General features: G+C 36.6%; 2 protein-coding genes across 2 annotated transcripts; one reads left to right on the plus strand and one right to left on the minus strand.

The window, feature by feature from the left end:
• The first annotated feature begins 637 nt into the window (after window positions 1-637).
• Window positions 638-8,368, plus strand: LOC145012250 (calcium-transporting ATPase 8, plasma membrane-type-like). Its single transcript, XM_078971046.1, has 32 exons — window positions 638-1,078; window positions 1,637-1,676; window positions 1,882-1,985; window positions 2,098-2,229; window positions 2,339-2,428; window positions 2,538-2,604; window positions 2,719-2,789; window positions 2,870-2,953; window positions 3,021-3,098; window positions 3,209-3,280; window positions 3,436-3,522; window positions 3,635-3,717; window positions 3,822-3,930; window positions 3,995-4,050; window positions 4,129-4,171; window positions 4,252-4,335; window positions 4,548-4,685; window positions 4,772-4,837; window positions 4,915-5,013; window positions 5,479-5,589; window positions 5,707-5,877; window positions 5,949-6,173; window positions 6,249-6,365; window positions 6,460-6,558; window positions 6,682-6,819; window positions 6,915-7,015; window positions 7,096-7,141; window positions 7,222-7,356; window positions 7,458-7,565; window positions 7,663-7,754; window positions 7,855-7,990; window positions 8,085-8,368. Exons 1-32 carry the CDS (start codon window positions 1,049-1,051, stop codon window positions 8,112-8,114), a joined length of 3,042 nt encoding a protein of 1,013 aa, XP_078827172.1. The 5' UTR covers window positions 638-1,048; the 3' UTR covers window positions 8,115-8,368.
• A 20-nt stretch (window positions 8,369-8,388) lies between these two features.
• Window positions 8,389-10,827, minus strand: LOC145012251 (choline monooxygenase, putative (CMO-like)). Its single transcript, XM_078971047.1, has 10 exons — window positions 10,346-10,827; window positions 10,080-10,125; window positions 9,875-10,010; window positions 9,708-9,782; window positions 9,418-9,618; window positions 9,242-9,337; window positions 9,026-9,147; window positions 8,860-8,953; window positions 8,742-8,792; window positions 8,389-8,656 (listed from the first exon to the last, which is right to left on the minus strand). The coding sequence occupies exons 1-10, from the start codon at window positions 10,647-10,649 to the stop codon at window positions 8,519-8,521; spliced, it is 1,263 nt and encodes a 420-aa protein (XP_078827173.1). The 5' UTR covers window positions 10,650-10,827; the 3' UTR covers window positions 8,389-8,518.
• Window positions 10,828-23,946: the final 13,119 nt, after the last annotated feature.

Raw genomic sequence — 23,946 nt, forward strand, 5'->3', positions numbered from 1 at the left:
AGTTAAATTAATAAAGGTCTAAAAAAAACCCGATAAAAACAATATAGTCATTTCAGGTGAAGAAAAAACCAAATTCCAAACAAAACAAAACTATAAGGATAATCCAAATTAAAAAAAAAAAGTTAAAAACCAGACACGTAAATTACCCCAAATCAAACCGTAAGAACTATTTATATAATTTACAATGAACCATATAATTTATTATATCATCCTTTTTGACCCATGTATATTATATCATCCTTGTTGACCCATGTAACTAATGTTTGTGTTTGACCTGACCTAAGTTGATGAGCCGTCCTCTATCCACCTCGATTCCATGAATATTCATGAACAATACCAATCAATTCAACATCAAAATTGATCACAACCAAAAATATTTTGAGTATTATATTAGGACTTAACCAAATATGAAGTGAAAACATATAGATTTAAAAAAAAAAAAAAACATGGTGTAAAATAATTATGCAATTTGTTTGGAATTTCAAAAGTCTTTAGTTCATTTTATATTTATATTAGCCGACAAGTCTTACCATTTTCCCACATCATCAAACAATCACTCATCTTTACACACACACCACTCTCTAAACCCATACGCAAATTCACAAACTAAATATATATTTTTTTTCAACAAATACAATCTACCGCCCGCTCGCTGCCCAACATTGAAGGAAAGTGCAAGGAAGTTACTTAGAAAAATTCCTGCTTGATTTTAGTATTATACCCACGGAGCAAACTCCTACTCCTTTTATCGCTATCTTCATTGCCAACCTCTTTCTCCTATCGTAGAACTTCAATTGATACCAAATTTCTGTATTTCTATAACCGTAGCAGACGCAAACTATAGTTCCATATTCGGTGCTTCGTGTTTGTCTGTGATTTCCTCATTTGATCTTTGCAAAACGCGAAACACTGATGGTTTCAAATCACCGTGATCAAACATGTGGGTTTGGGTCGTTTTAGGATAAATCGACGAATCCCGTCAGTGGTTTAGTGGTCTATTGTATCCGAACTTCAAAGTGTTCTTATCGGCGAGAACCCACTAGTCATCATGGTCTTCTACTATTGTTCTGCACAGCTGGTAATGTCTCGCTTATGTTCTCATCGTATTCTTGATGTTTTGATTAGATATTAATGCTATACTGTGTTACTTGTCGATCGTTTTTTCCCAGAAGAGGAATAGTGTTCCGTATTGTTTAGATCATGTGTATTGCGGTTTTTCGTTAGGTCTTGGTCACTGTACTTTGTAGAGATCTTGTTGAATCCTTTTGGAAAGGAAATAATTGGGAATTGCTGTATAAGTTCCTTGAAAGGAGAAATAATAATATCTGTGATGATCAAACCTTCGAAAAAAGTTAGATTTTGATTCAAAAATGTAGTCCATATTCCTTCAGGTTAGATTTGCTAGATGATTGCTTTTACCTTAAATAGTAGGTGTAATAGGCCTTTTTCTAGTAGTAGAACGCAGCAGAAAGTAGCTCTGTTTCCTCATTTTGTTAATGTAATTTGTTTCATATTGGAGTAAGAAAATCCGTTTTTCTCAACTTTTTATCTCCTGTTTCCATCAGGGGAAGATCATCTTTATGTCTAATTTTATGTAACATGAATGTTCTTATGATCCATTGTTATTGTTTTTCAGGAAACCAACCTTTTCCCAACAACTGGAGGAAAACCAGATGGTAATTTTTATTCATAGGAATTGTTCCAATCGAATTTAATACATATTACTTACACCCTTTAAACGAATTTTAAGCAGACACTTTAGAAATCCAGAAAGGCATTATACTTTCATTTCTAATGAGACTATAGGGGTATAAAAGTCTTTTTTTCGTTAAGTTACTTGCCTTTTGACTCTGCTGACATTTTGCTTATGAACACCAACAGCACCTCCATCTCCAACTCCTACAGGTGGTTATGATGTTAGCCCAGAACAACTTGCTTCAATCACAAGAGAGCGTGACTTGATTGCTTTCCAAAAATCTGGAGGAGTAAGTTTATGATTCATTAACAACTCTCTCTCTCTCTCTCTCTCTCACACACACACACACATCATCCTATAAATAAGATTATGATTTTCTTTTCCATCCATGAACATGACAGGTTGAAAGCTTGGCAGAAAAGTTGAAGACGAACCCTGATAAGGGAATCCATGAAGATGAGTCAAACATATTAGAGAGAAAGAATGTGTTTGGGTCAAACACATACCCAAGAAGAAAGGGAAACAGCTTTTGGGTAATGTATCTGTATATTTTTCTCTCTAAAGCTAAATGAATCGATAATATTCATTATCTGAATATGATTTAATCTAAATTAAAATCGTTGTGTAATATGCATTCGATAGAGGTTTCTGTATGATGGTTGTGGAGACACCACATTGATCATCTTGATGGTAGCTGCTGCTGCTCTTTTGGCACTGGGTATAATAACAGAGGTTAGTGAACATCTTTAAGTCTAATATTTATATGTTTTGTTATTTAATTGGTTTCTTTTATGGAAAGATGACATCTTTATGTTTTTATCACTTGTGTTATCTACTCCAGGGGATCAAAGGATGGTATGCTGGGGGAAGCATAGCTTTGGGTGTTATATTTGTCATGGTTTTTAAAGGTACTTTATTTCTGTTTTCTGACTTGTAAACCAATTATGAATAAGATGAATAAAAAGATTCTCTCACATAGTTTGCTCTCTTTTGACATGCCATTGTTATTTTGTGTTCTCTAGCCATGCATGAGTATAAAAGTTCACTTAAATTTCAAAACTTGAATGAGGAGAAGCAGAAAATTCAGTGTCAGGTGAGTTTTTAACCAATGTATTGATCTTTTCATACAATCATATTTTTCTTTGTTGACAAATAAAGATATGATATCTCAAGGTTGTAAGAGGTGGAAGGAGGATGATCATTTCAATATTTGATATTGTTGTGGGTGATGTCATATCTCTTATGATAGGCGACCAGGTAATATGTTTCTCATATCTTGTGATTTTCCGTTTTTGCCCTTGTTTACACTTCATTTGTAAACCAGGTTCCAGCTGATGGGGTTTTCATTTCTGGTCACTCTCTTTCTATTTATGAATCAAGTATGACTGGCGAGAGTAAAATTGTAAGTTTTTATAAAATTCTGTTAATTACATTATGTTTTATTTCGATTCTCTAGTTTTGAAGGGTAGATAATGTAACCTTTTTTTTTTTTTTTTTTAAATGATGGAACAGGTTAATAAAGATCATGAATCACCATTTTTAATGGCTGGGTGCAAGGTGGCTGATGGATGGGGTACTATGATGGTAAGACTTAATCATTCTAATCCCATGCAAAAAAAATAAAAAGTCTTTTTGACCTCTTTTTCCAAAAGACAAAAAAAAAAGCTTCTGATTTTGGAAGATGTTTTCTAAGTTCTAACCCATTGCTGACAAATTTCACGTATATAAACCACATTTAGGTCACTAGTGTTGGAATGAATACAGAATGGGGATTGCTTATGGCTAACATCTCAAATAATGATAATGATGAGGAAACACCATTACAGGTTACTTCTCTAAACATGCTCTAACCTTTTATAATTAAAAAAATCACACAACAAGGCTTAAATCTGTCATCAGGTTTTAATTCCTACATGTATTGACTATGAGTTTTGTTAGGTGCGTTTGAGTGGAGTGGCAATGTTTATTGGTAAGATTGGGCTTTTGGTAGCTGCATCCGTTCTTGTCATCCTTCTCATCAGGTAATTCAAAGCTGCATGGGTATAATCGTCTTTTCACCCCTCTTTCTTTCTTTCTTTCTTTCTTTCTTTTAAGATGGTAATTTTAACTAATTTCTGCTTGTTAGGTTTTTCACTGGATACACGGAGGACGATGAGGGAAAAGTAGAGTTTATTGCTGGTAAAACTAGTGTCAAGGATGCTATGGATGGAGTAATTAAAATTTTCACTGTTGCAGTATGTATCTTCTGCATATAATTTAGTTTCATTTTCAAGCTTCTAATTCTTGAGGTGTCTATAGGTAGCTATTGTTTATGTTGCAGTGCCAGAAGGGCTTCCATTAGTTGTCACTTCAACGTAAGTTGTCCATTTTCTATAAACCATTTCTTTAATCTGAGTTTTTTTGGATGACTAACATGTTAATTATAATTACAGGCTTGCATACTCGATGCGAAAAATGATGTCTGACAAAGCATTGGTATATTCATATTTTGTCCTCATTGATTTCTATAGTTGTATGTATTTTGTTTTATGTTTTTGGTGATTTTGTAAGTGCAGATTAGGAGGCTATCTGCCTGTGAAATGATGGGTTCAGCAACTACAATTTGCAGTGACAAAACTGGAACCTTGACTTTGAATTTGGTGGGATATTTTTCTTTTCTTGGTAACTTCATGATTCTTGCATATTTTATTATTTTATTGTAGTATTAAGTTAAGTGCCAATGGTCTAACATGGTACTAAAATCTTCTGTTCATTTGTTTCTTTTCTCTTGTTATTTTGACATCTAAGAAGTAAAAACCCTTCATTCTTTTGATCTTTTCCCATATTTGTCTCATGTTTTTGCTTTATTCAGATGACTGTGTTCGAGGCTCATATTTGTGGGAAGAAAATCGATCCACCAAATGACACATCAGCATTACCTCCAAAGATTGTATCTCTTCTTGTTGAAAGTGTAGCTCACAATACAACTGGCAGTGTATTTTTACCTGAGGTATAGTAAATCTTTTTTTTTTTTTTTTTTTTTTTAATAATAGTATTTAATATTAAAGGATACTTATTATTGTTGGTATTTAATAGGGAGGCCAAGAAGTTGAGGTTTCTGGATCACCAACAGAGAAGGCCATACTTGAATGGGGGGTTAAGGTTAGTTCTTGTCACATATGTTGGGATAGAATCTTGATTTTAGGAGATACTCATAATTTTTGTAATAATAAGTGCAGCTTGGAATGAATTTTGATGTGGTGAGGTCAGAGTCTTCAGTTATTCATGCATTCCCATTCAACTCAGAGAAAAAACAAAGTGGTGTTGCAGTCAATCGGGTAATTGTATAACCTTTTTTAAATATTTCATAACCATATTCAAAAAAAAAAAATCAAGATGCTAATGGAGCAGAGATCCAGAATTATGATACCTATAAGTCCAAGTGTAGAAGTCACTCCCAAAAGCCAAGCTTGTTGGAGGAGGGGCACCTAAACTTATAAGACACCAATCAAATTTTCATTGAAATTGTGGAAATAACGAGGTATTAAAGCTTCTTAGTTATACCATGAAACAATCATTGGAATTTGGAAAATCAATTAGGTTTCACTTTCATGCAATTTCAATGGAGAGCAAAATAATAGTGTAGATGTAATGGTGTGCATAGTTTACACCCAAATTAGATTTTTTTTTTTTAAGTACTTGGGGTCCATGATTCATAAGAAAGGCTTTGTTGTTGTATTTAAAAAGATTTCATATGATTCACATCAAACACATATTCTTTTTCTTCTTTAATTTCTCCACAGCCTGATTCTGAGGTTCATGTTCACTGGAAAGGGGCTGCTGAAATCGTCTTGGCTGCATGCTCAAGATACATGGACATTGATGAACATCTTGTTCCCATGGATTCTGGAAAGGTATGAAGGATCAGTCTCTTCCATCATAACCCATTTTTCCAGTTTTCTAGAAAGAATTCCATGGAAACTTTAGAAAATCATGATCCCAAGTCGATTTTTTCATTCATATCCATGCAGTTGGAATATTTTAAAAAGGCGATTGAAGATATGGCTGCTGAAGGTTTGCGGTGTCTTGCTTTTGCCTACAAACCATGCGCACAAGAAACCGTGCCAACAGATGAGGATGACCTGGCAACTTGGGCACTACCTGATGATGATCTTGTTTTGCTAGCAATAGTTGGTTTAAAGGTGTGTGAATGTCCATGTCATGTCATCAAAGAGATTTATATTATTTTGATGGTTTTGGTTTTGCAATATAGGATCCATGTCGGCCAGGTGTCAAAGATGCTGTCCAACTGTGCATACAGGCTGGCGTGAAGGTACGAATGGTGACAGGTGATAATCTTCGAACAGCAAGAGCGATTGCATTAGAATGTGGAATTTTGGGGTCAATTGCTGATGCGGAAGAGCCGAATCTGATTGAAGGGAAATCTTTCCGTGCCATGTCAGAAGACCGAAGACTAGAAGTTGCTGAGAAGATTTCCGTATGTGAATTTACTATTTTGACCCTAGTGGAGGAGTAGTTGTAAATAAGTTTTTATAAAATGTTTGTGAAACAGGTGATGGGGAGGTCTTCACCTAATGATAAACTGTTACTTGTTCAAGCGTTGAGGAAGAGAGGACATGTTGTTGCTGTTACTGGAGATGGAACAAACGATGCCCCTGCTCTACATGAGGTAATAATTAAATATATATATATTTTTATCATCCGTTTAACTATTTCTACTGTATTTTATGTTTATATATATTTTTATGAAATTGAAATTGTAGGCTGATATTGGTCTTGCTATGGGCATCCAAGGAACTGAAGTTGCTAAAGAAAGTAGTGACATCATTATCTTGGATGACAATTTCGCTTCCATTGTAAAGGTCTGATATCTTCTGTTTTTGGTCTTTATGTTGGTATAGAAAACGCTTCAAAAGTATTGGATCTTTTTTTTTTTTTTTTTAGATTAATGTGTTTCTTGTGCATGCCCACATAAATTATAACAGGTTGTTAGGTGGGGAAGATCTGTTTATGCAAACATACAGAAATTTATTCAGTTCCAGCTCACTGTAAATGTGGTTGCCCTTGTGATTAATGTTGTGGCAGCTGTTTCTTCAGGGGATGTTCCACTTAATGCAGTCCAGGTCTCTTTTTCTCTCAATCTTGTCAAACCATCAAAGATCAATATTAGTCTGATTGATAATTGCAACTTACTTTGTATTAATTTTAATTTATATAGCTCCTTTGGGTGAATCTTATCATGGACACTCTTGGTGCACTTGCCTTAGCCACCGAACCACCAACAGACCACCTCATGAACCGAATCCCCTTGGGCCGCAGGTTTGACCAATTCCATGTTGACTTTCGTCATAATAATATTTATTCTTGTAACTTAAACTCTTTTTTTTGGGGGGGTTCAGGGAGCCTCTTATAACAAATATCATGTGGAGGAATTTATTTATTCAGGTATTATATTATATTTATATAAGTTGTCTTTGTGCAAAAGTTTATGAGAGATTAAGTGTATTAATTATATAAAATTACAGGCTGCTTATCAAGTGTTGGTGCTACTTGTACTCAATTTCCGTGGTATACAAATCCTACGTTTGCATCACAATTCTCAACAGCATGCTAAGAAACTGAAAAACACTCTCGTTTTCAATGCTTTCATTTTTGCTCAGGTCAAGTATATATATATATATATATATTTTTCTCTCCACTTATGATTCCTTACCCATGCAAAATAGCAACACACTTACAATTCCTTTATCCATAATTTCAGATTTTTAATGAATTTAATGCTCGGAAGCCTGATGAAATTAATATTTTCAAAGGCATTACCAAAAACCGCTTGTTTATGGGCATTGTGAGCCTTACTATTGCTCTTCAAGTAAGATTTCTTCATCCTCTTTTCCCCTTTATTCAATTCTCACACAAAAATGTATCAAAATCATAATCTAATGTCTACTCTTCTCTTCTTATTCCAGGTCACTATCATCATGTTCCTTGGGAAATTTACCGCAACAGTAAGGCTGAGCTGGCAATTGTGGTTGGTCTCAATTGCAATCGGCTTTATCAGGTGTGTACTATTTTTAGAAATTTCTCATCAACCCCCTCTAGTTAACTTTTTTTTTTTTTTTTTTTATGTTTTCACCCTTATTATCCTTGTTTTTCACTAGTTGGCCCATTGCTGTTATTGGGAAATTCGTAACCCCTTCAGTGAATATTTTATCGATATATTCCCATCATGTAACCCCTTCAGTGAATATTTTATCGATATATTCCCATCATGTACATCGCAACGTAGAAAAAAAGGTGCATATATGGGACACAAAAGTTCTTTCGTGTATTATACAAAAAGATATATTTATATAATTGTAATTTATAACTCATGTTACTTATTTCCCAGGTGGAAATGAGGATGATGAGTGAATGCTAGCGGCTCTTAGAAAAGGATGCTAATTTTTTTTTTATACCGAGGGGGAGGCTACAACTGTATTCAATGACCTGTAGTCTGTATTTAGAATTTGAAGCTCTGTAGAGGTTAATTTTCTTTTTCTTTTTCTTTTTTCCTTTTTTTTTCCCGGTTCATGTTCGGTGTTTGATGTTATTGCCACTTTGTAATTGGATGCACTTTTGTACATATTGGGATGATGATTCTTGTATATATAAAATTTTCCACTCGTTCATTTATTCATATTGCACTAAAAGACTAGGCTTTTGAACTACTTAATTCGATCCACAATGTCGATATATCACAATTAATATACAAACTACATGCCATAACAGAATGTGAATCAAATTGATAAGATTAACGATTTTTTTAAAAAAAAATGCATAATATCAGTTGATGAGATCTTGGTGTAAGAGACAGTGAAAATGATGCATAGCCTTCTCTACCATAGGTGCGTATCTACCACTACCATAAGCTGGTGATTCCAACCCTCTTTGTACTGATTCACAGAGCGTCACATCTTCCATCTACAATCATATAAAAAAAAAAATAAAAAATCCAGTCATCAGATACCTGAATGATGACCAAAAGGTACATACAACATCTACGTACCTGAACTTGTTCACTATCTTTTAAACTCTCTGTTACAAAAGCTTCATCATCCTACACAATAGAAGCTATTATATACCCCATCTATGTGAGATCTTCCACAGTTTGATTTCAAATTTACCTTAAGAGATGCATCAAGAAAATAATCAAAAATCACTTTGCATCGCGTGGGTCCCAATGGAAGAACCAGATTTGTGTCCATCCAAGGCCCATACCTGAACACAAAAAGAGGTTAAAAAAAGAGCATCCAAGATTAAAAAAAAAAAAAAGAAACAAGATAAACTTGCCTATTCACCATGAAGTTTGGATAAATGAAAGCATATAGAGATTTTGATCCGAGTCTATCAAACTCTTCCTCACCCTTCACTTCATCTCCATCACATCTCTGGATGCTTACTTTCTCATATACCTACGATTCACAAGATTTAGAGATACATATTTAACTAATAGTCAAACATTTTTAATTAAAATGTAAAATGTGTGTCAAGTGAAACATAACATACTGTGGTGGAATAGGAATCTAGCTTAAGACCTGATGCAAGATCTTTATGTGCAAAAGGTACATGATACCCTCCATCCAAGTAATTGTCACAAAAAACCTGCAACAACACCACTTCATGAGGTTGAATTGAAGATAGAATTAAAAAATTAGAAAGATTTGAAAAAAAAAAAAACAAACCTTCCAATTACATTCGATGGTGTATTCACGTCTACAAAGATAACTTAGTGAAGTATCAACACCATTTGTACTTAGTATCTCAGAAGTGCTACCAAGCCACTCCATTCCCACATCATCATGTTCATCAAACTTATCTTTTTCCAAATCAAGAAGGATAAATGGCCCCCAAATTGCTACCCTCAATGGAACAAGTCCAAATTCCTAAACAATAGATAAACAATACCCAATAAGTGAATAAAAGATAATAGAGCATCACTTATCGCAGAAAAAGGAGAATTCAGTTCATATACTTTGACATTGAAGTTTTTTATCCCTGTTATTCTGCTTGCTTTCAGAAGTGCTCCATTCAATCCATATGTCCATCCCTACAAAGATCAACTGTGTGAATCGAATTCTTCTTCTTATTGAAACGAATAAAGAAAGACACACATGAAGGTAGAAGTAGAAGTCAACTCACATGGTAAGGGCATACAAAGCAAGATCCTTTTCCACTTCCAGAGGCGAGAAGAGAGGCATGGTGGCGACACACGTTATGAAATGCACGTAATTTGCCATTTTCATCACGACATACCACATATTCTATGTTTCCTATTCTGTCAATTAATTAAAGATTAAGCAATTAACAAGAACGCAATATGATCAAAAGATGCAGTGAAGTTTACCTTCCGGTAAAGAAACTGTTAGCCTCCTGAATTTGCTCGGTGCATCCTAATCATCAATCAAACACGTAAATGATTATGGATTTGTTGCAGAGGGATTATATGATCGTTGACTTTTCACTGAAGCAAACGATTTTATAATGCATATTCACCATTGGCATGTGGAAAACCAGCCAATTTGACCTTAGAATTAAATAAGAAGAGGATACATAGGCACATAACTTCATAGAAAAATAACCGATACAGAAATAAGAGTTAAAGTAGATTACCAACGGCCTGCCATCCTCTGAAGAAGACTTGATTGAGTTCCAGAGAGTGAAAAGAAGGGGAGGTGTACCATGAGCTTGGTGGGGTTAGGGCTTCTTCGATTGGGATATGGGGGTTGAATTCATGGATCAGTGACCGAGCAAACTCTTGAGATGGTTCGAGTAAACTGTGATTGGTTTCAAGCGACTTTCTGATCAGTAACGAATTGGGTGATCGGGCGTGCTGTGGGCATGAATTTGGATATGGATTTCTGAGTTTCTTCAAGTTAGAAAAGTGAAGATTAATGGGTTTCATCATCATCGCCATGATCGGAATTTACAATGCTTTAGCTCTCCATCCTAGGTGCTAAGTAGTTGTATTTAGATGTTTTATGATAATTGTTAATTGTTAATTTTTGTTTTTATAGATTAACGTGATAAAATCACTTCGTGATTTAAACCTTCAACCATTTCGTCCAAAGAAATCCTATCAACAATTTCATGAACCTAATGGCACATATATCATCCTCTTGATGGCGTATGGAATGGTCTTAAAACGTTAATACATATGAAACTTAATAGTGCATTAACTCTTACCACATTTTCGATAAAATATTCCATCTGTTAGTTTATAGTTATATTTTCTTACTCTTAGATAGTGTTTAGTATAGGGGCCTTTATGTAACATTGTTATATATATATATATATATATATATATATATATATATATATATATATATATATATATATATATATATATATATATATATATATATATATATATATATATGCAATACAATACCCTGATCAAGAGGACTTTTACACATTTAACATGATATAAAGCTAGGTTTTCCTCCCTAAGGCGCACATACCGCCGACTCACCTCTCCCACACAAACAAGACTTTTTTTCCTCATTATCGATCGATCCCACATCAAGAGTTCTTGTTTTGATGGTTTCCCTCCTTGGTGCACCTGACGTCTGCCTTCTGCTCCACCAGATCTCTTGTGCCTAGGTTAAGATCCTCTGTTGCCTACTGCGTTACCCATAACAACAGTCTACATCACCAAGCGTTGCATCTTGTTGTGTCTCCATACTCCATCGGTCCTGCTAAGTGATAATGTCGATACATGCTTCATCCTCTTCTACTGTTCCATCCACAATGAGTTTTGTATGTTCCCTCACCAATGTCTATAACCAATTCAACTTCAAACTCAATGTCGATGGCTCTAAATACAAGCTATGACGACTAATCTTCTCCAACATGTGTCGAGGTACCATGTGTTATGGTCACATCTCAAGAAAATCCAACCCAACTAGTGATGATGATGAAGAGTGGCACTCAGTTGATGCTCACATCATATCATGGTTCTATAGCACATGTGATCCCGAACTGCTTCAAATCATCTCCAGTGACGACTGGACTACCAATGACCTTTAGAACAAGCTTCAAGAATTCTTCTAGAACAACAAGATGTCACACATGTTGCAACTTCAAGATCAATTCCGCAATACTAAGAAAGGTTCAAGCTCTATCATTGAATTTTGTCACACTTTTAAAAATATTGCAAGTGACATTAAAGATGTGGAATCAACCGTTACAGAAATTGAATTGGTAATGCAAATACTAAGATAACTGCCCCTGTCCTATCATAGAATTGTTGATGTGATCACAAACACCAAGCCTTTTTTGTCGTTCTTGGAAGCCAAAAACATGCTTTTGTTGCATGAATCTCGTGAAGCTGACTCAGATTCCTTTATTGACTCCATGGTGTCACAAAGTTTATTCTTCTCATCAAATAACACTAACAAGTCCAAAAATCGATGGTCCAAGAATCACAATGGGCAAAGGAATTCTTCTAAAAATTCCAACTTTGGTGGGCAACTGGATCCACAATTTTGTTGGGATCATCGGGCATGTCCCTGCGTCGGCCTTGCATACCAGACTCCTCAGCCCATCTGGTTCCCTTTCTTCGTATTTGCATCAGGTATATGTTGATTGACAACAGCCTCCTCATGCACAGGCTTACCTGCCACATCAGTCGTTCCCAGCTCCCTGCGTAACCTACAATCCTCAGCAGTTACTTGACAATTTCACTTCATATCCCTCCATGCTGACTACCTCTGTGCACTTGCAACTTGCTGGCTCACACTTCTACTTTCTAGCAGCAACAACGAAAACCACCTTCGATGTTCCCCCCAACAACCTCCATCATCGGTGTCATCATTTGTGGGTTATATGCAATCAACACCACACCAGTTTACAGACTTGGCTTCAGTGTTTCAAGTAATGTTGATCCAACCACTATTCGAAACAACTACTGTATGGACTCTAAGGCTAGCTCGCATATGTCTTTCAGTTCAAGTAGCATGCTCTTCTTTACTCATTGTAATTCTAAATCTATCATGGTTGGTAAGGGTGATATACTCCCCGTCACTCACACAACCGTCTTGCTTTAAATAATGTACTCGTCTCAAATAAAATGGTTAAGAACCTAGTGTATGTGAGAAAGTTCACTATTGACAACTCTGTATCTGTTACATCTGTGAAGTACTTTAAAACAAGTGTCTTTATTCAGCGATGTGATAATGTTGGTGATCTAGATCTACCATATTGTTCCATCTCTTCCTTCCTCTCTTCCAACTACTACTTGTGTTGCAGTCTCTCTTCTTATATGGTATCCTTGTCTTGGACATCCCAACTCTTATGTTTTATAGTTCTTGCACTCTCGTCATTTTTTACTAGTTCTATTAATAAGTTGCCCATGTGTCATGCTCGTTAGCTTAGGAAGCATTGTCGTTTACCTTTTTCGTCTTCTACAACCAAAACTACTCGTTTATTTGAATTGTTGCATTCTGATTTATGGACTTCTCTTGTTACTAGTATGAATGGATTTAAATATTGTGTCCTTTTCTTGGATGGCTTTTGTCATTTTTATGGTTTTTCCTCCATGTGAAAAATCTGATGTCTCTTCTTGTAACATCCCAAAAATACAAGCCAAAAATTTCATTTTTAAATACATCATTATAAAACCAACAGTGTAATAAAACATTTGTAATATCATGTCATGTCAACACCAAAGTAGAAATAATCAAACATGTTATCGTGAAACAATATCAGAGTGTAATCCCAAAGATCTCATGTGCGGAAAAACCATAGTGTGATGCGCTGCGATCAAGCCGGCTCCTTTCCTTTAAACACGAAGTACCTGAAACCAAAACTGAAAACCGTAAGCACGAAGCTTAGCGAGTTCCCTCATCATACCACATACCATATAATCACATAACATACATATATTGTCAGGCATATCTGGGTGCCCGACCTACCCCTTCGGTCCTCACGACCGGATACTGACTAGCATATCTGGGTGCTGGTCTCCCCTTCGGTCCTCTCGACCGGATAATGACTAGCATATCTGGGTGTTGGTCTCCCCTTCGGTCCTCTCGACCGGATACTGACTAGCATATCTGGGTGCTCGTCTCCCCTTCGGTTCTCTCGACCGAATGCTGGGGACTATTTCGCCCTTACCACTACCACATAACACGTATCATATAATCTATTTAACATGGCGGGGCATGAGTGCCCCTTCGGCCCTATCGACCGCTAACCCGGGGACTATCTCCCCTACTATCACTAGCACATAGCATCATATCATACAAACACATAAACATAACATAGGTAGTAGCAACCCTAGATGAATATCACAGAGACAATAATCTAATCATACAATTCCTACTAGTGGGCCGACATTATGGCCTTAGACCCACTGCTACTAGAAGGTAACTCACCTCACACTGCTGACGTCCCGAAGACACAATCCCACACTTGCTGAAGTCCCGCAGGCTCGACCCCAACTGTTGGCTGACAGATTCCCGAACTGTCACACCAAAATAACACCTAATTAATAATTGGGTCCCAATACATAACCATAAGTACATTCTTTGGGTAATTACTACATTACCTCTAGCTTGGCTTATTCAAGCCCAAGGCCCAATCCATAGGCCCAAATTCAACTAGGAATCGAAGCCCAACACATGGCCCAATTTTCCAAATTAGGCCTAGGCCTATAAATGATCTCATTCTAAGGCCCAACCAAAAGTCCAATCTAACCTTTATCAGTCTAATGGTCCAATATTATATAATCATTAAGGCCCAAGCTATAGCCTATTTATGGCCTAATTTTCCAAATTAGGCCCAACCCCTTACATGAGACTTACCCTAGGCCAATTAAATTATTTTAGTCCATATAATTATTCTTGGATGGATCATTAATAATCCAATCATCAAGGCCCAACAGAAAAGCCCAACAATAAACCCAAGTGAAGTTAGGGTTTCACATAAAATGCGGATTAGGGTTAAGTTTACTACTTAACCCATTAAGGACTTAATCCATTAAGTCCATTATCGCTTAGATTAATCTTTGCCAAAGTTTATTATTTAATATCTCAAGTGATTAAATAATTCTTGTGTGTCCTGATTAATTCTCAAAATTAGGGTTTAATTGGCATTAGTGTTTTCCAACCCAAAGACTAACCCATTTATTAACTTGCTGGGCTTCTAGATCAATTAGTTCTTTATTGGGCCTATTAAGCCCACTAAAATATCAATAAGCCCATTAGGATTTTATTAGGGTCCATTAAGGTTTTATTAAGCCCATTAAGTCTTATTGGGCCCATTAGGGTTTCAAACCCTCCAAAGAATCAACACAATCGAGACAAGGCACACCGCCACCCAACACGGCAGCCGGTGGCGGCAGCCACCACCTCACGGTGGTGGTTATGGTTTCTTTCTCATTATTCCATTTTCTTTCACAATTTACAATGAAATACCAAAGCTCTCACACACACCCTAACTAATGTAAACACACATACATGGCGGTGTATGGCGGCAGCCACCACCTCACGGTGGTGGCAGTGGCTTTTTCGGCCAACAAGCTACACACAACACATGCTATAGAAAGAACAAACATCCACACTCTTCTCTTGCTTGCAAAAAGGTCCAGCCACCCTCCTGGTGGTGGTTGGCGATGGCGGAAGTACAAAACCACGACAGTGGCGGAGGTGATAGCAACATCTTGCAATAACAGCCACCACCTCATGGTGGTGGCGACGGTTCTTTTGATTTATAGCCGAGAAACACACACCCACACGAACTCAAGAACAGCTGCAGCAACGATTCACGGTGGTGGTGGCGGGTTATCTTGCTTCCCAAGTGGCAGAACACCGCCAGAACACCACTAAATGGCAACCAACGACGGTTATGGCCTCAAACAGCTAGAAGTGGGGGGGGGGGGGTAAAGGAGGTGAAAGATAGCCTCACCGCGAGCATTCCGATCGCACTCGACTTGCGTCTGCTGTTCACAGTTCTGACTTCATTCTTGGGGGGTTTCTTCATCCGTTCGCGACTTAACCGGGGCAGTAGAGGAGGTGACGATGTCGTTCAATGACAAGGCGGCGAGGCTACAGCGGTTGCGTTTGGCAGTCTTGCTTGATCGGAAACGGGAACGAAGTGTGCGGCTGGAGATTTGACGAACGGCAGAAGGGAGATCCGGAGATGGCGGCGCCGGTGAGGGTGGAGTAAAGGTGGGTGACGGCTGCATCCTTAGATGGGGTTAGGGTTTTGTGGCAACTGGCACATGCTAAGGCTTTATACCCGTGCCCTTCAAACTTAATGCCATAATGTCAAGATCAGTCCCTCTCCATAAAATTCTTTCCATATCAAGTCTATAATTTACCCATTTTAACCCATCCATGCAAATCCTTTACAATTGAAGTCCGGATTTTACTACTAAAATAGCCCCTCCCCTACAAACTATTTTCAAAAGAAGTCCAAATAATTACCAAGTAATCCCTGCCCTCATAATTTTGTACGGAACCCATCAGAAACATACACTTTTAACCCTTGACTTCTCAAATCTTTACAATTAGCTCCTCGAAATTACACCTTGCTTAATAATTATTGATTTTAGGGCTACTAATCGTTCATTATTTTATTTATTGATTTAATAAATAAACAGGGCTTTACACTTCTGTCTTCTTCACTTTTTATGCTTATGTTCAAAATCAATTTAAAACTACCATCCAACTTTTTTAGTGTGACAATGGTCATGAGTTCAACAATCAAACCTTAATTAATTTTTTTTAATAACAACAACATTAAATTCAGTTCTCTTGTCCCTACACGTCTCAACAAAATGGTAAAGCTGAACGTGCCATTTGCATTATCAACAATACTTCTTACCTTTCTCTTTTAAGCCTCTCTCCTACCAAAATTATGGCTTGAAGCTCTTTCCACTGCTTTTCACACCCTTAACCTTCTTCCAATAGCTACTCACTCCTTTAAAACTCCTTTTAAACTTCTCTTCGACTCTTTTCCCACTTACATTCACTTATGTGTTTTTGGGTGCCTTTGCTATCCAAATCTGTCCTCTACTGCTCAACATAAACTACCTCATTGCTCTTCCACTCGTGCTTATCTTGGTCCCTCCTCTAATCATCGTGGCTATTGTTGTCTTGATCTTATCACTCAGTGTATCATCATATATCGTCACGTCACCTTTGATGATGATCACTTTCCTTTTTCGAACTTCCACCATCCTCTTGACATCTCTTATTATGATCTATTTCTCTCTGATGACACTTTTTCTCTTTTTCCTTCTGTTGACCTTGTTTCTCTCACTCTTACTAGTACTCCTAATAATGACCCTACCTCTACTATCCCACCTACTTATCCAATTATTTCTTCCACATCTCCAACACCTTCCATGTCATCTCCTACTCCTACCCCTCCACCTCCACCAACTTATCCCATGGTTACCAGATCGCCAGCTGACTCTCTTAAACCTAAGCATATTTTCAATCTCTTCATCGCCAATGACATCTCCTCAATCCCTCGCTCCACTGCTCAAGCTCTATATGATCCCAAATAGAAATGTGCTATGGATTCTAATATGTATGCTCTAACCTCCAATCATACCTGGGATCTTGTTCCCCCTCCTCCTAATACCAATATCATTGGTTGTTGCTGGCTTTATCATTATAAGTTTGACAACAAAGTTAATCTATATCATTATAAAGGTTGGTTTGTAGCTCAAGTTTTTTCTCAACTTCCGAGTTTTGACTTTGATGACACCTTCAACCTTGTTGTCAAACCTGCTGCTATTCGTATTGTTCTCAACACTTCTATATCTAAACAATGACACATTCACCAATTAGATGTTAAAAATATTTTCCTTCATGGCGATCCATCTGAGGTGGTCTACATGAAACAGCCTCATAGCTATGTTTACTCTTCCTTTCCCAATCATGTTTTCCATCTCCGCAAGGCCTTATATGGTCTTAAACGGGCTCCTCATGCCTGGTACCATCAATTTACGATGTTCATCTCCTCCTTAGGCTTCAAGAGAAGTCACTCTGACTGCTATCTTTTCACCTATCACTCTGGTGATGATCATATATATATATATATATATATATATATATATATATATATATATATATATATATATATATATATATATTCTTCTCTATGTTGATGATATTATCATCATTGCATCTTCCTTTTCCTTAATCACTCGTGTTATTTCCCATCTAGTGTCTAAGTTTCCCATGTCTAACCTTTGTCTTATTTCTTTCTTTTGTGGCATTGTTGCTTCTCACTCTGATAAATGTTTGTTTTTATCTCAAACTTTGTTTGATAAAGAGATCATCTCTCGCCCAGATATGACGTTATGCAATCCTTGCACCACCCCTTTTAATTTCAGAGATCTCAAACAGTGTTACAAGGACAATTACACAGATATTCGCCTATCACTCTAGAAATTAAGATACCAAATGACCTAGCATGCATCCCTATTTATAGTTGAGGGACAAGAACTAAAACCCTAATGGTTCAAGCCCATTGGCCCATGACCAATCACAATCTTTCATGTAACATCTTTTAGAACATTCATCCATGTCATAAAACCCATGTGCATCGGTAACACACATGATAGACCACCTTGTACGATAATGGATCATCATAATGTACAAGTGGCGCATCATGAACACTGATGGACCAACATCCATCATGGTGGCACAACATGGTGTAATCCATGAGCAATACCAACTTCTGAGCATCCTTGAACGATTTTGAGCATCATATAGGACTTCATAGCATACTTGGCTCATTAAGGACCAAGATGGTTCATATTACGCCATCATGGCGCAATAGGAATATGGATGGCGCAAGTGACTTCAGGTGTGGCACAAGAACATCAAGATTTAAGAAACAACATGACCATGGTGCAATAGGAACATGCATGGCGCAATAAGCCCATACATGGCGCAAGAGCAATCCTCATGGTACAAGAGGAGTACCCCTTGGCGCAAGAGGGATCCTTATGGCACAAGAGGAACCCCTCATCGAGAAAGAGGGAGCATAATGGCTCAAGTGAATTTTTGATTTATCTAGTTTACTTTGTATTTTCTTGCAATGACATGTATGAAATTGGTGGTTATATTTCTATTATTAGCAATGTTAAATGTGAATTTGTTGGGTCTAAAATTGGTTTATACTTTGCTTTTCTAAATATTTATTGTTTTATCATTTGGGCCGAAAACTAATATTGAAATTAATTGTAGCTTGGACCGAAAACCCATGAGTTTTCGGTATAACATTGGGTTTTAGGTCCATTGGTTTAAACTAATATATATATATATAAACGGTCGCCAGAGTTTGCGGCCTTGGCTCGGAATTCGGTAGCGGCTCGGTGAACGGCTTGAAGGACGGCTCGGTGAGCAATATCCTCGCACCAGGTCTTAGCCTCGCATCATCGCTTCAATAAAATAAAGAGGAAACATATTTGGGGGTTGCCGGGGATCGAACCCGGGACCTCTGGTTGATCAAACACACGTCTTACCAACACCTCTAAGCTCCTCTTTGGTTCATCACTTCCGATTTTAATTCAAATACATTGCCATTTGCACCTACTTTTGCATTTTCATCAAATTTAGCCCAAAATTGATTTTCTTTTAATTTTAAATTACTTTTTCAACCAAATTTTTTTTTGATTTCTTTTTGCTTAAAATTTTGACTTTGACTTTCAACTTTGATCTTTGACTTCAAATTTTGACTTTTTCATTTAACTTTTAAATTTTCAAATTTAGATTTGTGGTTTGACTTTTAAGTTTTACTTTTTAAGTTTGACTTTTTAAATTTGAATTTTAAGGTTGACTTTCTCGTTTTGTTTTTAAGTCAAAGGGCAATTAAATAAAAAAATATTAAAAAAATAATAATAAAAAAAAGAAAAAAAATGAGTTCCACATCAATTCCGGTAAATGAAGTTTCATGTACTCCATCTTGTGTTAAAACTATTAAATTTTTACGAGAATCAATAGATCTAATCAAGAAAGAGAATGAGGACTCAAAATATGAAAGATACACCATTAGGAAAGAACAAAAACCCCTGAAAGCTCAATTAGAAGCCAAAATCAAGGATTTCCGAAAACAGCAAGAAGATTACAGCAATAAGTGTGAGAAATATGATCACATCAAAAGAAAACTTGTTGCTGTGACTGAAGAACTTGATGCTTTGAAAATTAAGTGTGGAAAAACAGATGTTAGTTTCAAAAATTACACTGCGTCAATTAAGACAGTCGAGTCCTTATTTGAAAACCAATTAAAATTCAAAGATAATCAAAACAAGGGTCTAGGGTATGATTGTGTTCCTCCACTTTTCAATCATAACTACACATCCATCCCTATGATACAGGAAGAAATTGACAAGGAGGCACATCTCCAATATGGGAAACCTGTTGCGGTTGTGCCAGAAAAGGATGAAGTGAACGTTTCTAATGATTCTGTTACATGTGCAGGTAAAGTAGCAGAAGATGAGAACAAGGAGAAAAGTATTGAACAACCCAATGACTCCTTGAACTCTGAATCTATTGTTTCGAACTCAGTTGCTTCTGATCAACCTGTTGTTGGTAAATACAGGCCACCAAATCAAGTGAAACAGCCGACTTGCTGCAAGTGTGCATGTGGGAACAACCAGAGACAAGGCAAGGATACGACACCAGGGGCAGGAAGAAATAACTCCACAGTGAAGAAAAAAACATGTTTTCACTGTGGAACACCTGGACACATTGCCGGAAATTGTCCAAATCACGCATACGTTCCCTACTACGCACAAGGCTGGCAGAAAACACCAAGAGGGAGATACCCCAAAAGAAACCCTTCGAGGCCACATTCAGACAGTGGTGACTGGAATGCGTAGAAGGCCAAAAATCAATCCCACAAGGTCAAGAATCCAACTCCCAAGAACAAGAAGGGAATGCCAACCAAGAAGAAAAATCAAAGAGATGCTCCTGAGAAGCCAAAATCAAAATCATCTTGGAAGCCGACTTCGAGTTCAAAATCAAGTGCTGAGCTACCCATCAGATCAAAAAAGAAATGGGTTAAACCCAACTACAAATGGGTTCCAAAGGCTCACTCTCCAAAATCTACTAACGCATTCCAGAGACCAACTGATCTTGCTTTGTGTCGGAATAGCTATGGAGGCATATCATCAGACTTCGGTTTGTTGATAATGGCTGTTCCAGGCACTTGATAGGAGGCATCTCTCAACTGTACACCATTCAAAACTTTGTTTGAGAGTATGTGTCCTTTGTGGGAACGGAAGAAAGGAAGGGATCACAAATGGGGTTTGTGCTTAACGATCTGAAGAATTTTCGGATCTGTTCTGAGTTTATACGTGCTGTTCTCAGACCTTCTGGATGCAAATTCAATCGGTGACTTACGGTTTGAGTTTTCTTCTCTATACCCCTGAGTTTATCTTACTCTGATTCGTTTTAAAGACAATCTTCATTTTGTTAATAGTTTTTCGTTTGTAGTTATTATTGGGAAGTGATATCAACAAGTGATAATGGGCAATCTGAGTCTGTGTAAAGTACCAAAGCTGAATTGTCTAGGCTCTGTGTTTAATGCACTGGTAGGCATGAAGGATTTTAATGGACTTGACTAGGTGCAGATGAACTTAAGAAATCAAATGACTTGACAAATCTTGACCTAGATAGATCCGTTTAGCCTGATAATACGGCGCTTGGATAGGTTGAGCAGGGAGATATACATGAGAATCCACCAATCACACTAAATAACCCGTATCTAGAACTGTGGTTTAACTTTTCCTCGATGTACGGATTCTGTCCTTAATTCCGGTATTGATGGAGCGACTGGGGAATTCCGATAAAGTAGGTCTGTTGAAAATTATTTTCTTTCTTTCTTACTGTTAGTCATATGTTGCCTCCTTTACATGATTGGAAGAGATCCGACCTGGACTGCAACACATGCAAATCTATTTCTCTGCATATTATATCTATGGAATTCTTCCTATCTGTTAGCCATATGTTGTCTCCTTTGTGTGATTAACAATCCGACTTGGTACACAACATATGCAACCTTCTACTTCTCAATCCATCTAATAACTATAATTAATAATAATATAAATCCATCCTCTCTATGAATAATAGTTTGCTCACCTAAAGTAAGGAGTATTTCGGAAGTTCTTGATTATTGGGGTATATCAGGAAGCGGGAAACACGTTCTAGTACATCTAAAATTGAACAATTATAGATTGTCTGTAGATCTCGCTGCTCAATTTAGGTGGACAATAATATCCTTGGTCGTCATCAGATGAATGGTCCTTAGGAAGTTTTATATAGGAACATAGGATCAACTTGTTTTGTCACTTATAGCATGTCCAAAATTTGTCACAATTTTTTGTGCTTAAGTGGACCACAATACCGGCGATCGAATAGATCTATCCATGAAGGGGAAGGTACTGATAAACGGATTAAGACTGTGTAACAACTTTGATCCCAAGTATTTTTATTTTTGTTAAATTTGTTCATAGTTTTCCTCTATACACAAATTTAGGGGGTGAATTTAAAAAAATCAAAGAAAAATCAGAAAATTTCAAAAATCAGAAAATTAAAAATCCAAAAATGGTGTTATATTTCGTTTTATTTCTTGTTCCAAAATATCAAAAATCCAAAAATATTTTTTTTGTGTGCTAATTTTTCTTATAGTTTTGTTTTTTCTTGAAAAGTGATTTCAGGCGTAAATGAGATTCGTGGAGACTGTATTGAAGATTTTCCGAGCCAAGGCTTCATCCGTGAGCATCGAAGAATTTTCATTCGAAGGAGCAAGAAATGAAGATTATTCTTTAAAGATTTAATTTTTCAACCTTAGAAGCAAGGGGAAGCTGAAATTGAAGATTATGTCACAGATTGCATTGAAGCCTCCTCAATCAGTTTGCTGCTATCTTAAACCTGCTGAAGTAATCCAGAAGATTCGTTCTCTCTGTTCTCTCTAAAGATTCTCAAGCTGAAAGCACTATCTTTCAAGAATCAATACATAAAGCCTCCTCACCCAATGTGTGTTCAAAGTCAAATCTTAAAGAAAAGCCCAAGTGCTCAAGATGAAGTCATTCATAGAAGATTCATATATTCATCCTAATGCTGTGAAGAATTTGAATATAATAGCTGAAAAAAAGCTCCCAATGAAGATTGACAAGAAGTGCCAGCTACTTTTTAGGGGGAGCTTGTTGGGTCATTTAGAAAAGAAAGCTATAAACCAAGGGGGAGATTGTTGGGTCTAAAATTGGTTTATACTTTTCTTTTTCTAAGTATTTATTGTTTTATCATTTGGGCCGAAAACTAATATTGGGATTAATTGTAGCTTGGACCGAAAACCCATGAGTTTTCGGTATAGCATTGGGTTTTCGGTCCATTTGGTTTTGGCCTTAGGTCCATATATATATATATATATATATATATATATATATATATATATATATATATATATATATATATATATATATATATATATATATATATATATATATATATAGGGTAAGGAGTGCATGTGAGGATATAGACATAACCAAGGAGCTTAAGTGTGTGCATTGTAAGGTGTGAGGGAAAGTTAGAGAGTAGAGTGTGTGTGTGTGTGTATGAATCTATGTGTAAGGAGCTTCATTCCAACATTGAATACATCATAGATTTAAGTTATTCTTCTTCTCCTTCTCTTCTATTTTGATTTGACATCATCCAATTGATTGGGATTCCGCACCATCAATTGGATCTGATTGATACACAAGCAGATTTGGGGACTTACAGGATTTGATTCTTAATTATATCATTTGTGGTAGTGTCATGATTGACCAAGTGAAAAGGAATTCTCATCACCCAAGTTTCAATTTGATAGAAACTTGGACTCATGCAATTTGAATAGTGTGATGTATGAGAATCTTGATCGTTGGAAGATTATGACTAACTCGTTGATCACATGTTTTTGTGAATCAAGTGAAGGACTAAATGATCTAGTACACATTTATGTGGACTATTTAGATCCACCACAAAGGACGACACGACTATTCGTCATGGTTTGTTTATTGTTTAGTAAATATGGTTGTGTTTATAAGATTAAGCATAATTCTAACACCTTGAAAAGTTTTCAGAGTGTAATAAAACGAATAAGAAGAATCTGTTAGGCAGAAAGATAAAGCTTTCTCTAATCTGAAATTGATCCTTGAAGAACATCTTAGTGCAATTGTTTGACTAAGAAGGAGAATTAGATATTGGTGA

This window comes from Lactuca saligna, chromosome 8 (genome assembly GCF_052625555.1).
Source record: "Lactuca saligna cultivar CGN05327 chromosome 8, ASM5262555v1, whole genome shotgun sequence".
Taxonomy (NCBI): Eukaryota; Viridiplantae; Streptophyta; class Magnoliopsida; order Asterales; family Asteraceae; genus Lactuca; species Lactuca saligna.

Excerpts from the sequence above, each read along its gene's own strand:
- LOC145012251 (XM_078971047.1), bottom strand. The coding sequence starts at position 10,649 with ATGGCGATGATGATGAAACCCATTAATCTTCACTTTTCTAACTTGAAG. Across the intron at positions 9,783-9,874 it reads GCTTTGTATGCCCTTACCAT|GGATGGACATATGGATTGAA; the intron begins GTGAGTTGACTT and ends TGATCTTTGTAG. Across the intron at positions 9,148-9,241 it reads TAGATTCCTATTCCACCACA|GTATATGAGAAAGTAAGCAT; the intron begins GTATGTTATGTT and ends TGTGAATCGTAG.
- LOC145012250 (XM_078971046.1), top strand. The coding sequence starts at position 1,049 with ATGGTCTTCTACTATTGTTCTGCACAGCTG. Across the intron at positions 5,878-5,948 it reads TAGCAATAGTTGGTTTAAAG|GATCCATGTCGGCCAGGTGT; the intron begins GTGTGTGAATGT and ends TTTGCAATATAG. Across the intron at positions 6,174-6,248 it reads AAGTTGCTGAGAAGATTTCC|GTGATGGGGAGGTCTTCACC; the intron begins GTATGTGAATTT and ends TTTGTGAAACAG.